The sequence below is a fragment of the Chiloscyllium plagiosum genome, chromosome 5 (genome assembly GCF_004010195.1).
Source record: "Chiloscyllium plagiosum isolate BGI_BamShark_2017 chromosome 5, ASM401019v2, whole genome shotgun sequence".
In the NCBI taxonomy this organism is placed as follows: domain Eukaryota; kingdom Metazoa; phylum Chordata; class Chondrichthyes; order Orectolobiformes; family Hemiscylliidae; genus Chiloscyllium; species Chiloscyllium plagiosum.
This window is the reverse complement of record NC_057714.1, coordinates 50,285,884-50,304,077: the sequence shown is the minus strand read 5'-3', so window position 1 is coordinate 50,304,077 and position 18,194 is coordinate 50,285,884. Positions and strand designations below refer to the sequence as shown.

General features: G+C 37.9%; 1 protein-coding gene across 7 annotated transcripts in view; it reads left to right on the top strand.

The window, feature by feature from the left end:
* LOC122549888 (tyrosine-protein phosphatase non-receptor type 3-like) overlaps positions 1–18,194 on the top strand; it is a 218,108-nt gene that overhangs the window by 134,448 nt on the left and 65,466 nt on the right. For all 7 annotated transcript variants that reach the window (XM_043690065.1, XM_043690067.1, XM_043690062.1 and 4 more), the window contains 4 exons: positions 2,915–3,071; positions 11,112–11,278; positions 14,024–14,114; positions 14,312–14,373. In XM_043690065.1, coding sequence (XP_043546000.1) covers positions 2,915–3,071; positions 11,112–11,278; positions 14,024–14,114; positions 14,312–14,373 — 477 coding nt within the window. The remainder of the gene's footprint in view (positions 1–2,914; positions 3,072–11,111; positions 11,279–14,023; positions 14,115–14,311; positions 14,374–18,194) is intronic.

Sequence of the window (18,194 nt, the reverse complement as noted above, 5' to 3'; positions counted from 1 at the left end):
GAAGATGATAATTTTATTTGGCATTTGTGTGGTGTTAATCTCACATCACTTTTCAGCCCAAGCCTGGATTTGCATTTGGATATGTTGTTTGGTCATGTTGCATTTGGACATGATTCACATCAGAACCTAAGGAATGGTACAGCCCTGGGGAGTGTTGCTGAACAAAAACCTAAGAGTGCCATTGCATAGTTCCTTCAAAATGGAGTTGCAGGGAGACAGGGTGGTGAAGAAGGCATTTGGCGTGCTTACCTTCATTGGTCGGTACATTGAGTTATAGGGGTTGGGACATCATGTTGTGGCTGTACAGTATATGGGTGATGACATTTAGAAGTAAAAAAAACTTAGAGGGTTACTTGGACTGAGCAGGGAGAGTGGGCTGACTAGATTGGTCTGCAGGGCACCAGCATGGACCAAGTGGGCCAAATGCCTAATTTCTGAGCCAAAAATGATTCTGACCCAGTTGGTATCAAGGCTAGACAGGCCATTTTCAACCCTCCCTGCCTCAGTTAACTAGAGAGAGTTGGAAAGATTCTTCACCGCAAGCCTTCTTAGCCCTGCATCTCCTAGCGGGAGGGGGCAGGAAAGGTAGGGATTGAATTTTGCCATTAAACACTCTCTTTCTTTTCACAGATGTTAACTGTTGTACAGTATTTCCAGCAGTTTCTGTTTGTAGTCATTCCTTTAGCTTACTTTAAATAAAAGGTCCATCTCCAATCAGTTGCTTAAGGGAATTTTTAGCACATGACATTAACAATTTAATAGTATCAAATACCATTCTGAATAAAAAAGTGACTGCTCAATTTATTTATTGGTCAGATATTGGATGAGCAGCTTTATTGCTCCTACTTTCATTAGAATCTCAACAAATCAAAGTGAATTCAAACAACTACTGTTCTTGACTCTCACTACAATTCACCAAAACATAGAATAGTTCCTTCTTCATCGTTTTAGCAGTTTAAAAGTCTAGAAACTGTAATATGTTCACTAGTTCATTTCATATATTATGGGTAAAGCGTTAATTTTAATGACCATACAAAGACGCATACATCAGCCTTGAGTTTAACATTCACATGTATAAGATTTAATTAATAACTATGTAAATTACTTTTCCATAACTGCTCGTGCCATTGGGTCTTGAACTAAGTAAAAATACTCAATTCTAATCTCATTGTCTATGCTGTCAGTTTCCCAGCAGGTGCAACACTTCTGTGCTGTTTTATGATTGCTCAGTTGTTCAAGTAGATTGCCAAACAAATGAAAGACCTCATGCATATTTGTGCTACAGAGTTACTGTCCATTATTGCTTTTGCTGAGCCATATCTTTGTATGACGTCTATTGATGTAGGCTCTAGCAACTTATTGGCTTTTCTGTTGCAATTGACATCATCTCTCACATTATCCTTGTGTGATGAAAAGCCTGTGTTTTTGTGTTTCAATTCTAACTCTTGAAGATCCATATTATTCTCCCTACATTCTTAATCTGCACGTGCCTGTCTTTACAGTAGAAAGACCAGACCTGCAACTCAACCTTCTCCAAAGTGAGCATTGCTGAAGGGAAGAGAGTGGGTTCTCAAAAACACATTATTAATCTGTTCTTGTTAGAAGTAGAAGTTATGTGAAAATATATAGCTCTTAGACATTAATAGTAACTAGATGGAATTAGAGAAGTGAAATTATTGCTGATAATAAATGTAAATTTGGAAAAGGTAAGTTAGAAATCATTGGTCTGATTTTCCTAGACATAAAGACATGAGTTTCTAAAATATTTCTTGGGGTTAAGGGAGCAGTAATGACACTATTGGGTAAGATATGAATAATCTTAGGTATAGGAGATCAATCTTAGGTTATCCAGTGGAGTTATCCAATAGCCAGCACTTTCAACTCCTTTCGATAAGGACAAAAGCACAACATCCTCAAATGCAGTCAAAGGGAGCGAATCAAAAAGGGGTTCAGTAAGAGACTAAGCATGAAGGGATGATGGTACAGTGTACTTTCAATTATAAGAGGTTCCAGGAATGTCAAGTGTAAATATCCATAAGAAGCAAAAGCAGTGGTCATGCATCGGTACAATTTAAGTGCGTACTATTTTGTGAACCTTAAAAACATCTAAATAATATTAGAAACAGTTTGGTACCAATAATAGGAAAGTAAATGAGTATGTCACCATTGTGACATGCAAAGGCCTGCAGAGCTGAATTGTATGAATGCATGCTTCCTTCAGTATATTATATTGTTAAGGCCTTCATCCCAAAGCACCACAAACTGGTTCAGACCGTCACAATCAGGTGATTGCATAAATGGTACATCTGTTTAAATTATACACAATTCCAGTAAGATCAGATCTCATGATAACTCCAGTGATGGTGTAGAAGAAACAGAAATGGAGGAAAGAATATTGTGCAAAAGGGAGAAATTAAACATGTTGATAAGGAGATGAGAAGGTAAAGAGACAGTGTGATATTTATGGTTTTGGATTCTTATTTTGGGAATGAGACAGGACAAATAATCTAAAGATAGGCCTTGCAATCATTCAGGACATAGGAATGCAATTAATTTGCTCAGAGTTGAGATGTGTGGAAATACAAATAATTCCTCTTTTCTAAGTTAATACAGAATACTTAATTATTCACTCTCAATACAAATTCAAAATTTTGAATTCTTAGCTGAATAGAGAGGAAGTTTGGAACAAATGTCTGTCTGAATCCTGAGTTGGGCTTGTTAGGACTTGAACATTGAGAGTAGATTTTTGTTGAACAACATGTAAATATTTATAGTATAAAAACATAGCATATAACTCAAAATGGAACCAGAATGCTGTCACATCAAATAATAAATGTAGTTGACATTTCATGTACTTAGTATTTCTTTGCTTTCGTTCCAAAATCTTACACTTTTATTTACATTTGTTGTGTAGGCTGACGTGTGTGTGCCAAAACTGAATGAAGGAGATCAGATATTGTTGATTAATGGCAGAGACATCTCTGAACATACTCATGACCAAGTTGTAATGTTCATAAAAGCAAGCAGAGAATCACACTCCAGAGAACTTGTGCTGTTGGTTAAAAGAAAAGGTAACTAGTAATTGTTAGATTTGATCAACTATTATAAATGTTAATTCTATTCCAGTTGACATACAATATGAAACTGAAAAATCGATGTGCCTTACATTTCCTACACTAATGATTCTTTTGTTAATAATGCAGAACAGCAACTCATTTTATAAAAAAAAGTGTGTGCCAGTCTATTTTTGAGAATTTCTTTTTCTAATTTCTCTTTACATTGTCCTGCTGCAGCTTTGTGATATGATGTGCTAACTTCTACCAATGACCACATGAACCACTCATTAGGAATTGTGTCATGGGTTCACTCTATTTATTGTATTGTGTTGCCTGTTTATGTAGAATTGTCTAGTATTTCCTTGATCCGTCATAATAGGTTCATTAAAATGGTAATTTAATATTTGACCATTAGGTATGGCATCATAAATATTTACCTAGGTAGAAAGTATGAATATAATTTTTTTATATAGCATTTAAGATTGTGTGTTAATACTGCTGAGTAAAGGCTTCAAACCTTCACTTCCTGTGTCAGAGATTAAAGAGAGACAGACTGAATCTTACCAGAATTTGCCGTTTTGGAGAGTTAAATGCTGGATTTTTCCCTGCAAGGCCTGATGAGTTTTTCACAATATCCTCCCATTCATTAACACCCATGTGCCGTGGCCTTTGCCCTTTGGTGTCCTGCTCATCTCAAGCCAGAAATTTTTAGCACTGCCAGGACATCCTGGGATCCCTGACACCAATGTCATTTTTGAATCCATGCTATATACCCACTTGACATTCTGGAGTTGCCCTTCACCATGCACCTAAAGAGACAGTAACCACAAAGCATTGCTTTTCAGGGCACAGAGGTGATAAGCCTGCTACTTCGTATACATACAAATGCATAGTCTTTCATCTTTCACTGCTTGGTACAAAGCCTTGCAACATAGCTACATCCCATCTTACTACCCTGTCAAATAGTGTTCATATTTTCCCCAATGCTCACTGTGGCCCAGCACATATAGGGAAACTTTTAACACTTCAAAATAGTCACTCATTGGGTGGGTAAACACTCAAGGTGACCTGATAGAGTTATATAACATTGAGAGGCATGGATAGCGTGGATAGTTGTGGGCCTTTTCCCAGGGTGAAAATATCAGATAGCAGGTGGTATAGGTTTAAAGTGAGGGGGGGATTGTTTAAAGGAGATGCAAAGGCAAGTTTTTGTTTTCACAGAAGGTGGTAGGTACATGGAACACGCTGCGAGGGGAGGTGGTAGAAGCAGATATGATAGCAATGTCTAAGTGACATTTTGACAGACCCATGAATAGGCAGGGAACAGAGGGGTATAGACCATGTGCACTCAGTTTGGATTAGTTAGGAATGGCATCATGGTTGAAACAGACATGGTGGGCTGAACGGCCTGTTCCTGTGCTGCATGTTGTATGTTCACTCAAATTATCTAGATCTCCTTGCATCCTTTTTGCAACCCAGTTAGTTTTGTGCCATCAAAAAATTTGGAATATAACATTTGGTTCTCTCATCCAAGTTATTTTAGATATCAGTGGACAACTGGGGCCTGCAGTACTCCACTAGTCATGTCCTGTTGTCTGGAAAAGACCTATTTATTCCTACTTTCTATTTCTTATTCTCTGTCATCTAATTTTAAATCCATGCCACTTATTTCTCCCAGTCAAATGTGCTTTACTTTTGCTCACGAGCCTCTTATGTGGGATCTTATCAAAATTCACTTTGAAATCCAAATAAATATATCACTGGTTCTCCCTTATCTATTCTAATTACATCCTCTAAACACTTCAGAAAATTAGTTGAGCATGATTTTCCTTTCAAAAACTCATGCTAACTTTAACTAATCCTGTTAATACTTTCCAGGTGTTCAGTTATCATGTGTTTTATTTAAAAAATTACCATTTTCCCCCACCTCTGTTAAGGTAACTGATTTATAACTTCTGATTATTCTCCCCTTTTTTTTTAAAAATAATGAGGTTACATTCGCCATCCTCCAATCTATAGCAACTCCTCCAGAGTCTGTAGAATTTTAGAAGATGACCAATGATGCAATATTAACAAGCACACTTCCTTTTCTAATCTGGAGTGTAGGTTATCAGGCTGAGGATTTTTCAGCCTTTAACCTCATTAATTTCTTTAGCACTTTATTTTTCCTAATACTGGTTTTCTTCAGTTACTCCACCTCACTAACCCAATGGTTCCCTAGCATTTCTGAGAAGTTATTTATGTCCTCTTTTGTGAAGACAGAACCAAAATGTGTTCAATTCTTCTGCCATTTTTTGTTCATTTATAATTTATCCTACTTAAGACTGTAAAGGATCTATACTTCAAATATTTTTCTTGTTAAATATTTATTGAAGCTTTTTACAGTAAGTTTTTTATGTTCACAGTTTTTGCTCTCATACTCTCTCTTCCCCATTTTAACCTTTTTTGGTCCTCTTTTAATGAATTCCAAATTGCTACCTGTCATCAGGCTTGCTACTTTTTCTGGCAATTTTGTACGTCGTCGTCTCATTTCTTCTGTAGCTTTGGTTGAACTATTTCTTAATTGCTGCAATTCATGCTTTCATGTTATTTAAATATCAACCTTAATCTGTTGACTGCACTTTTTTAGTAAGGTTCCCCAATCCATCATTGCTAATTTGCACCTCATACCATCATAGTTCTTTTTATGTAGATTCAGGACCTTAGGTTTGGATTCAGTTGCTTCACACTCTATCTTAATGAGCACTTCTATCATTTTATGGTCACTCTTTCCCAAAGGACCCCACATAATAATTAATTGTTTCTCATTTCACAATACTTAGTCAAGGGTAGCCTGCTCTCTTGCTCTTACCATATTGTATTGATCTTTAGAAGTTGGTCTGAAACCCTAATCCTCAGCATTGCTGCTGTTCCATTTGTCTAATTCATATGAAGATTAAAGTCACCCATGATTACTCTTGTACTCAGAAGTTATTATGTGCATCTCTATTCTCCTTTTTAATTCCTTCCTTTACATCTTTACTGCTGTTTGGGGGCTATAGACAACCCACCGATATGTTCTGCTCGGTGTTGCTCATCTCTTCCCGTTCAACATCACGATTTTCCAAGCCAATATCTTTCCTCACTATTGTGTTGATTTAAACCTTTGCTCCCAGTACTATCCCTTATCCTGTTTGTTTATCATTCCTAAATATTGGAATACCCCTAGACGTTCAGTTCCCACCCTTTGTCACCTTGCAGCTATGTCTCTGTAATTGCAATTATTATCATATTATGACATGTATATCAGTTGTAACCATGTATATCATCTTGCACTATTAATTCATTTACCTTACCTCAAATGCTGAGTTTGTTATGATACAATATCTTTAGATTTGTTGGTCATTCTAATTTTTCTTATGCACTAGGACCCCGTTTGTTTTTTGCCCTTGTTTATTTCTACCGTCCAATTTTGCTTAATGACCTGTCTTTTGTTTCTATCCCTGTTTCCCCTTCGAAGTCGCCCTGCTCAGGTTCCCACCCCCTACTATCCTCATTTAAATACTCCCCAACAGCACTAGCAAACTGCATAACTCCCTCCCACAACAAGGACATTGGTCCCAGCCCTGAACAGACGAAATAAAGAAAGCAACAGTACAGAAGGAATTGAGAGTACTCTTCTATGAATCAAAGAAACCTACCATCCAAGATCAGCAGGGTATAGAGAAGGCAAATTCAATGGTCTTGACTTCAAAGTCAGAAGTCACATGACACCAGCTTAAAGTCCAACAGGTTTATTTGAAATCACAAGCTCTCAGAGCGCCGCTCCTTCAGTGGGAATAGAATATAAGTGGAAGGAAAGCTTTGCTAAACTATACAAGACAGTAATCAGACCATCACTGGAATATACTGTGGATAAGTTTAACCCCTTATTTGAGAGAAGCTATACTGACACTGGAGGCAGTGCAGAGGAAGTTTATTAGGCCTTTACCAGGGTTTGGAGAGACTGTCTTATGAGGAGAGGTTGTGTAGGTTGGGCCTGTACTCTGATTACAGAAAATGAGAAACAACCTTATTGAAACATATAACATTCTTAATTGACTTAACAGCATAGATGCAGAAAGGTTGTTTCTCCTTGTGGGAGAGTCTAGGGATCAGAGGGCATAATCTCAGAATAAGTAATTGCATATTAAAGACTGAGATGAGAAGGAATTTATTCTGGGGTTAGTGAATCTGTGGAATACGTTTGAGTGCGGTCGAGTCTGGGTCATTAAGTATATTCAAGAAGTCTGTTCTAAGATGGACAGACTTTTAATCAATAAGGAATCAAGCATTACAGGGAAAGACAGGAAAGTGAAGTTAAGGATTATCAGATTAGTCACTATCTCATTGAATTGCAGAGAAACCTCAGGCTGAATGTCCCACTTCTCCAATGTTTTATTGCCCTGTTTGTACTGGTCCCATCTTCTTCCAGGACTCGTCCCCATGTCTCAAGAATCAGTATACCCCCTCCCCAAACACACACTTTGATCAGCTATATATTCACCTGATATTTCTATGCTCACTGACACATGGCACTGGTGATTTTTGCCTTAGATGTCCTACATGTAATTTACGTATTAACTTTCTTTACTCGGCTTGTAGCATGTCATCTCTTTAATAAAAATTGGAAATGTAGTGTACAGTGAAGAAGGTTACCTCCAAGTACAGTGTGATCTTGATCAGATGGGCCAATGGGCCGATGAGTCGCAGATGAAGTTTAATTTAGATAATTGTGAGATGCCTCATTTTGGAAAGGCAAATCAAGGTGGGACTTAACGGTAAGGTCTTGGGTAGTGTTGCAGAACAAAGACCTTGGGGTGCAGGTTAAAAGTTCTTTGAAAGTAGAGTAATAGGTAGATAGGATAATGAAGATGGCATTTGGTATGCATTCCTTCATTGGTCAGAGCATTGAATATAGGAGTTGGAAGATCATGTTGCAGTTGTGCAGGGCATTGATTGGACACTTTTGGAATATTGTGTGCAATTCTGGTTTCTCTCCAATCGGAACAATGTTGTGAAACCTGAAAGGGTTCAGAAAAGATTTACAAGGATGTTGCCAAGGTTGAAGGATTTGAGCTAGAGGGAGAGGCTGAATAGGCTGTAGTTGCTTTCTCTGGAGTGTCAGAGGCTGAGGGGTGATCTTCTAGAGGTTTATAAAATCATGAGGAGAATAGATTGGGTAAATAGACAAGGACATTTCCCTCTGGTGGAGGAGTCAGACTAGAGGGCATGGGTTTAAGGTAAGAGGGGAAAGATTTAAAAGAGACCTAAGGGACAATTATTTCATGCAGAGTATGCGTGTATGGAATGAGCTGCCAGAGGAACTGGTGGAGGCTGGTACAGTTACAGCATTTAAAAGGTATCTGGATGGGTATCTAAATAGGAAGGGTTTAGAGGGATATGGGCCAAGTGCTGGCAATTGGGACTGGATTAATTTACGATATGTGTTTGGCATGGACGAGTTGTTCCAAAAGGATCTGATTCCGTGCTGTACATCTTTGACTCTGTCATTGGTATAATATGTACCACAACCACAGGCTGTTTGTTCTCCCCCTACAGAATGCTCTGCAATCTCTGAGATATCCTGGACCCTGCCACCAGGGGGCAACATATAATCCTGGAGACTCCTGCAACTGCCGAAACATTGTTCCCCTGTTGATGAATTCCCCATTAATGTAGCCCTACTACTTCTCTTCCTGCAGTCTTGTACAGCAGTGCCACCCTGGTGCCATGGACCCTACTTCCATTGGAATCCCCTGGGAAGTCATCTCATCCTAACAGTATCCAGAGTAGTATATCTGTTAAAGTGAGGGAAGCCACAGGGGTCTCCTGCTCTATCTGCCTTCCTCTACTCTGGTAGTTAATCTTCTTTCTGCCTTTTCAGTCTTCACCTGCAAGGTGCCACCTCACTGAATGTGATGTCCACACTAATCTCATCATCATAGATGTGCCACTGAGAGTTCATCTGCAATTCTGCCTGCAAATTGCATTTAGCCAGTTGGACACACTTCCTGCATTAGTGGTCACCAAGTGTCCATGACCTCCCACATACTAGAAAAGGAGCATATCACATCTGTGAGATTTCCTGGTAGTCTTTCTTTAGATTAAGCTCATTAGTTACTCTCTTTAAAGGATACTAGTTATGCTAAGGACCCTTTTCTATTCCAAACACATACTTTTCTGTCCAAAGTCCCCTAACTTATTTTATTTAAGTGAATGGACTGCATCATTTTAATTAGTAAAAGAAGCAGAAGTACTCACCTGACCCTATTCCACATGCTTTTTAACTTAGGGCTATTTAAAGATGCACCCAACCAGCACCATCTCCCCAAATTCATTACTCTCCTCTCCGCTTCATGGAGACACCGATTCACTGCTCAGTCCTTGCAGTCGGCTTCACAGCAATGCCAACTTGCTACACACGCTTCACAATCCCTATTTGACAAGTGGCTCTTTTACTTTTGCCTTTCCTCTTTTTCTTACCTAGCTGCCTGCTCTTTCCCTTCCCCTTACATTTGCTGTTTTTTCAAATAACCAGCCACATTTCAAAAGCAGTTGACTTCTACATCAGTCATTGTTTCTGATAAAACTTTCTATATTCTCAGAAAGCTGTGTGGGATTATTGTAAAAATATGTTGAGATTGCATCCTAATCATCTGTAATAAACCCCCAGTAGAGAAACGGTTCCTTACTGACTACTTGGGACGAATTCAGACACTGTCTGCACATTCACCATCTCTCAGTTGAAATGTGCCCTAAGCCAACTGGTGAACTACGGCATAATCAACAGTCCCCAGCCGGTTTCTAGTTTGTGATTTGTTTGAACGTGGCTAATAAAACTCACAATTGAGAGAATAAGAAATTGATTAACTTCCATATTGAGCTGATTAGTAAGTTAGGATTGAGATAGAGGGGCTGATCCCAGAGGGTATTCAGCTGTGGCTGATAGTGACCCACAATACTTAGAATCAGAGCATTAAAGAATGCTTACAGCACAGAAAGACGTGATTCAGTTTGTTATGTCTCGGTCAGCTGTCTGTAAGAGCAAGTCAAATTTCCCTGTTTTTTTCTCTATAAGTCTGCTGAAAGGGTTTAAAAATATATAATAATTTAATGAAATAACTTGCGGACCCTGGAATTTCCCACAACTCCTTCAAATATCATCTAATCAGATAGTTATCCAGTTCGGGTTTGAAAGACATAATTGCCTTCACCAAGCTTGTAGAGTGCATTCCAGATGCTAAGTACTTGTGGTATGATAATGTTTATCTTCAGCTCACTATTATTAATCACCTTGAAGAAAATCTTTCCAGCCTCTGAATGACCTGGGCAATTGTGAGAAATTTGGGAAAATAGGTGATATGTCCAGGGAAGCCCACATAAACATCAAGACTAAAAGGTCACATCTGCAACTAAATCCTAGGCATCTTGCTCGTGAGCAGCAAGAACCTTATTAATTGGAATTATTGCTCATTATTACCCTGATTGCTATCTATTCTCGCCCCATCAATGCACAGGTTCACATTCTCTCACCCAGTGGATAGAAAGTACATACTAAGAATTCCCCAACATGGAAGTTTAAATGGGTGCCTGATAATTGCAGCTTGCCACTTGCTCTTCTGGACCTCCATCATGGACACTGGCAACATCATCTTAATGTATGCTCCACACAGAACCATCACACTCACTTATGTTCAGACATTGGCATCCGCAAAGTATCAGCCTCACTGCACAGTGCACTTCTGCACTTTAATGCTGCATTGTGGAATGCACCAGCACATTTCATTTCAATGCAGTTGTAAAGACACTTTGTGCACAGCGACAGGTATCCAGTTCTCAGACTGGACCAGAATGCATCTCCAGGTTGCTTGCTCACTCTAACACACGTTCACCTTGCGCTTAGAGCACCTCTGCCTTGCTTAACTTACAAGATAAGATAAAGTTCTCACATTATGAATTATAAGTTACATAGTCAGTTTGATTAAAAAAATTGTTAATAATAAACCTTTGTTTGAAAAATTTCTAATTTTCAAGTTACAAGCAGTCATAAAGAGGACAAGGTGGAAGAGGAAATAGACTTCCAGTGTTTTCCAGACAATTCCATTCATTCCTCATATCCTGAATATGGTGATTCATTAGAAGAATCCATGATTCAGCTTCGAAAAGGACTTGAAAGCGGAGCTATACTTAATCAGTTTGATGTAAGTTTATTCACCTGTTTGACTGCAAAATAATTGGATTTTTTTCATTCATGGTATGTTGGCATTTGATAGCTAGGCCAGCATTTATTATACATCCTAACATTCCTTTAGAAGGTGGTGATGCCTTCTTCCTTTAACCACTTGTGTCAGTACACCCATCTTATTTAATGTTTATAGATTTCTAAATTGTAATAGGTTGAAGGGTTCTGGAGAACAGGCAAGAAAGTGGAGTTGAGACTGAATTGAGACCAGGCATGATTGTATTGAATGGCAGAGCAGGCTCAAGGTGCTGAATTACCAACTCCTCCTTGTTCTTGTGTTCTTATTTCCTGCATTGATTGGGTATTGATTAATTTAGGTAGCTGGACAGCTGATTTGAAATGCAGAGCATCTCCAACAGCATGTTCAATTCCTGTACCAACGAAGGTCACCATGAGGGTTCTGTCTTCTCAACTGAGGTGTGGTGATCCTCAGGGTAAACCCACCATGAGTCATCTCGCTAATGGGACAGTATTCTCTAGGATTATAAAACTTCACTATTATTCTCTGTAGCTATTTATAATGGATTGGCTGCTAAATTTGAATTTCACTAAGTCATGTTGCTAGGAGGAGTGATTCATAAATTAGTTTTTTTTAAAATATGGCTGAAGAATTGTAAGGTATGAAAGTCTTCTAAGCTAATTGGACTAGTGACCTTCAACAGTGCATTGAAGTTGAGTCATTATGGTTTTATGCCTTTAATACAAAAGTAAACTTTCATCATGGGGTATAAATTTAATTCCATTCAAAATCTGTGTGCAAGTTCCTTTGCTGTAAGATCTAGAGGCTGAGAGAGAGATATAAATGCAGGTTGTTCCCAATGCTTGCAGGAATCACTAGTCTGTTTTCTCCAATCCCTCTTTCCAACCAGCTAAGCTTCCTGTCCAACCCCCTCCCCATCACAGTGTACCCTTGTAAAGAGTCAGCCAACCTTCAGAGATCTGGACCATCAGCGTAAGTATGGACAGTCAGCAGATAATGATGCCCACCTGAAGGTAGCCAAGCCAGCACTGACATCATTGGAATGGTAATGAGTGTATGCTGGCGGAGTTATCCAACTGAGTTTGTGACTTTGTCCTACGAAGAGATGCGAAAGTGGAAGTTGATCAGCATTTTATTTTGTTTACCACTCTTGCTCCTTTGAATGAGTGCGCAGAGAATGCAGGCTTTGTACCTTAATATTCTTCATTAATCTGTTATTAATCTGCACACTCATGCTCATCTTAGACACGTTAGTTTTTGTAATGGGTTTGCTCATTTTAGCATCAAGTGAAGATTGTTAGTGATTATGGAACGTAGATACAAAATGCTATCAACAACTCCAGTGTCATATGCTTATCATCTGATGGCCACCAATAAGCAACATCCTGGATTCTGACTTCTATCTTCCTGATGAATATGGTCAAATCAAACGCGAGAGTGTCTGACCATTTGCTTCCTTGGAATGCTAGTATGATGTCAGTGTAGATAACGTGCACAATACCACATTCTCTGGTTAAATAAAAGTTAATATGCAACCTCATGCAAGTAGTGTTTAGCTGACTTGGCCCTCCTTAATAACTTAACTTCTCCTTATCCAATGAGTTTTGTTTTCCCTTCATAGGTGAATTGGCCTTACTAAATTGCCCGTAATGTTAGGTGAAGGGGTAAATGTAGGGGAATGGGTCTGGGTGGGTAGCTCTTCGGAGGGTCAGTGTGGACTTGTTGGGCCGAACGGCCTGTTTCCACACTAAGTAATCTAATCTAATAAATAGTTTTACTCTTGTGTGTAATTACTACTGAATCAAGTAATAGATCAAATTATAAGCTTGTCTTCAATTTACTTGTTATTTCTGATCAAAGAATTTGCTTCCAAAGAATCCCAGTTTAAAATGATGCACACCCCAAAATGTTTTATTTCTCAAAATATGTTTTGTCCCATAAAACATACAATAATCAAGTTTCTTATTGAATTCTGAAACTGACATTGTTCATCCATGGCTCAATTATCACTCAATATCTGTTTGGACATGATCTACCACACCTTTGGTGTACTACTACAGTTGTGCAAGAGCTCTTTCCTCTTATTTATTAGTTATCAATTTTATTGGGTTAATTTATATTGGGACAGGAGCTTAATACTGTGTGGAAGGTTTACCACACTTCGTTTAAATACCTCAAAGTATAGTTTAGACCAGAGTGGTGCTGGATGGTCCTGATGAAGGGCTTTTGCCCGAAACGTCGATTTTCCTGCTTCTCAGATGCTGCCTGACCTGCTGTGCTTTTCCAGCACCACTCTAATCTAAACTCTGGTTTCCAGCATCTGCAGTCCTCACTTCGCCCTATACTTTGAGGTAGGCAAATCAGCAACATGGTAAGGGAAAAAGAGTTCAATGTTTGTATGAACAACGTGGACAAAACAGATCATACAGGGTGATAGATGCTGACAGAAATTTCAAGATTAAGACTTATAATAAGAAGAAAGAAGTTTGAGGAAACTGTGAGCAAGGCTTCCTTGTATTGCTTCTTCTCATCCTTTTCTTCCTCTTGAAAGAAAGTGAGACAGGGGAATGCCACTACTTCCTGTACTGAGAGGTTAAAAAGTCTGAAGTGACAGAGAAGGAAAATGTAACAACGATATCGGCAAGCTTTACATTGGAACGATAACACAAATAAATGTGAAAACTCTCCAGTTAGAACTAATATTTTTTAATCTTCATTTTCAAGCAACTTTACAGGAAAAAACCTGGATTGGCTGTCATACATGCAAAGATGCCACAAAATATGGACAAAAACAGATACAAAGATGTGTTGCCATGTGAGTGTTATGCAGTTGTTTCTTGGCTAATTTATGTTGATATGCATTTGTTCATTAAGTAATTGCTTTATTTGTTAGTGAACTAAAAACGATCAACCCTGAACCTGCTTTTCATGCTTATAATGAAATAACAAAGAACAATGTTTAAGAATAACTTTTGGAAATCTTAAATTTCATTTTTCTTCACTTTTGTACAGATGATGTTACTAGAGTTGTATTAGATGGATCAGAAGATTATATTAATGGCAGTTACGTCAATGTAAGTATTAAAGTTCTGATATGGTGAAAGAAAATGCAATTGTGGTTTGGCTTTTGTCTCTGTGAATGGATTTTAACTGTACTTCATAATCAAGGATTCTGCAAATGGAGATTCATTTCAATTTGCCAAGTCAATTATTTTGGATTATCTTTGAACCATCGAATGACAGCAAATAGTTTGACTGCTTACGAACAAACTTACCTCTTGTTAATGTTGTGGATTATTGTTGTCAGCTGTGATCCTGTTGAATACAGATCAGGCTAAAACTGTCATCTTTGGCTGTTCCTGCTGCTGCTGCTGTTGTAAATGTATTGTTTAATTTTGTTGAGATATATAAGTCAGGAAAACTCTATGCTGCATGAATTTATAACCCCTTGAGAGCAATGGTAGCCGAGAAATAGTGCTCTTGACAAACCATCCAGCTGAGTCAGTAAGGTTGATTCTTGAAAAATCCCACATAAATACAGGTCAGATAAGTATGCATATGAATAGACAAGAATAATTTATTATTATAATAAATAACACAAATCAAAAAAAAATCAAAGAACTCTGAATGCTGGAAATCCAAAACGCAAACAGAAATTGTTGGAGTAACTCAGCTCTCCTAACAACATCCGTGGAGAAAAAACAGAGTTAACCATTCAGGTTTTGTAACCCTTCTTCAGAACAGATTCTTCCAATTAAATTAGTGCTTTTGTAGGAAGCTTATGATACATGAACCTGAATTATGGAGGATAATGCCACTACTTTATACAAAAATGGAAACACCTATAATTTACTTAAGATATCAACAAACAGAATTTAAGCACATAGCTCATATATTTATGCTGTAATGAACCCAGCTGATGTTGTTACTGGACAAGCCAGATGCCAGACTGAAATCTGGCTTGATAGATTTTATTTTGTTTATCGGTTTAGGTAAGTTGGTCTTTCACTAAAACACAAAGACGCATTGTTGCAAAAAGGTTTTATTCATAAACCAAATTCTTTTTAAGCAAAAGAAATGAAAATACCATAGAGTAGGTTAAGCTACCTGTATTTATATATGACACAAAACTAAAGATTTTGAAACCGGTGCTTAAAAAAAAAATTCAGTTTATCCCAATAGCACTCCTTTTACACCACTCATGCCAGTGGAAATTCTCGTCTCTTTCATATCTATAGAGCTTAGTTTAACTGTGGCTTCAATACACAGACTGGAGAATCTGAGAGCCTCCTAAAGCCTTCATCCAATGAGTTGAGACTTTCTCAAGCTTCATATGACCCCTTTAGGGTTTTACCAAATACTTCTGGTCTGGACGTTTCAAGCTGCAGTGCTGACACTGAGGTAACCTATTTCTTAACAGTTCCACCTCCTCTAATCAGGAGCAGTTGTTTTACACATCCAACTTCAGCCAAGATTTCTGTAAAACTGCCCAACCAAAAAAATAATTTTCTTCAAGCTATTGGTGTCTTCCTTAATTTTTAAAAAAAAGTCTCTCATCTTCTAAACTGAGAGGCAAATGCACAGCAGTTTACTTTTGTTTGCTCATGAAAATTCTCCCAATATAAACATGAGCCTCTAAGAGCTATCTCATTTTTTTGTTAAATGCCATGCTTCACTGGGATGAAGCTGAAAATCAAGCCCTGTTATTCCCAGAATCATTATGTAAGTATGCAGAATCTGCAATTTACCTGTCGGATAGTCCCAGGCTAAACAAAAAAATCACATTTCGGTGCTTAAGAACTGCTATTTATCAAAAATAAATTGATTCTACAGGTAAGCATCTATGATTATCAACAAATAACTCTACGAGTTAAAATTCTAATCTCTGTCCTGAAAACCCCCTGCAAGCACATACAGACAGGCAAAAAACATTGATATTTTGGGTGAAGGGAAATATTACTAGTGAAACAGCTCGGTGACCCCAGTCAACAGGTAAACAAGACTTTAGTCTCTTCAGGTACTTTGCTCTTCTATGCAAGAGGCAGAAGCAATTGATACGCTAACTCAAAGGTTTTTTTTAATTATTAGTTATGAAAGGCTTTTAATTATTAAAGGAAACTGCTTGCAACAACAGGTGAGGGAAAATAAACTGGCTTTCTTCAGGCTATAGATATTTTACTGGAGCAAAAGATACCCCATCTGCCCATTGCAGCAGTCTGAAGGTTTCTGCCAGTATCCTATATCTCCACAAGCTTTCCAGCTATCCAGGTGTCAATCAGATAATTGTCGGGCTGATGGCCTTCATCATTCAGAACTGGTCACATCTTTAGAAACTCATCAGTAATTTATTGCAGACCGAACTCACTTTGTACACTTCACTGGTGTCGGCCTGTTTACAAATTGGCTCCACCTTTCAGTAACTTTCTTTTAAAATGTGCAGCAATTCCTTCCATGATCCTTAGTTTGAAAACAGTTCTGTGCCCAATTCAGTTTACAATCAAAACTGCAGAAAAATAAAAAGATGCTTTCTATACAAAAAAACACACCATGGCTTCAGAAATATGTATAAGTTGATTATTAAACTCTTTTGATTTATTATTGTCACGTACCCTGATATAATATTGCATTCAGTATTGTATTGCATGCTGTCTAAACAAATCATACCTTATGTAAGTAATAAACAGAAATCAAAATATAGTATTACAACTGTAGAGAAAGTGCAGAGAAAGATTAATTCTAATGTGAGAGGTCTGTACTTAATTCTGACAACAGCAGGGTCCTGATTCACTGACCAAAACCCAGATGCCAGTAACTAAAATTCAGACTTTAAAATAAATTATATTAAATCACACACCTTTCATCACAATATTCAAAATCCTTCCCCAAATTATGCACTAAAAAAGTTTTACTAGTACATCTGTAAGGATAACCAGAAGAGAATATTTTAGATATTTCTAAACCTAGTGGAAATGATTAGATTTTGTCATTAATTTCTTGTTATGATTAGTATGGTATATCGGTACTACGTCTTCTGGAGTAATATTTGCAGTTGTGGTCACCCTGTTATCACAAAGATATTATTAAACTGGAGACCATTCAGAAAAGATTTACCAGGAATGGATGGTTTGAGTTATAAAAGCTTGAGAGGCGTAGATAAGGTGAATGACAAGGGTCTTTTCTTTTGGGTGGGGGAGTTCAAAACTAGGAGGCATATTTATTAGGTGAGAGGAGAAAGATTTCAAAAGGACTTGAGGTGCAACTTTTTCTTAAGACAGAGTGATTCATGTGTGGAAAAAACCGCCAGAGGAAATGGTGGATACAGTATAGTTACAATATTTAAAAGGCATTTGGATAGGTACTTGAATAGGAAAGGTTTGGAGAGATGTGGACCAAACATAGGCAGGTGGTATTAGTTTGGGAACATGATGCGGACCATTCGGTCTACGGTCTGATTCCATGCTGTATAACTCTTGACTGTATTACACCTTCATCACTTGATTCGAAAGGTCGATCTCTGGAAAGGCATTTTTTAAAATTGAATTGTTTTTGAAATTAAATTTTTTTTGAAATTTCAAATGTGTCAAGGTGTATATGTATATTTGAGTAGGAAATATTAGATATAGACTTTATTTTCACATGGACTGAACTACAGGAGTACAGTGAAGAGTATACAAAGTCATCATTTCTGACGCCATACTATGTACAAAGGTGCATTGATACAGATATAAATTAGAAAAATAAATATATTAAGTTATATGTGTCGCGTTACAGTCCTAAAACAGGCAAAGAGAGCAAACCAAAGCAGATGGATCCACACTGGGGGCTTCACCCCAAGGCGGAGGGCCCGTGCTGGGGGCTTCACCCCGAGGCAGGGGGTCCGTGCTGGGGTCTTCAC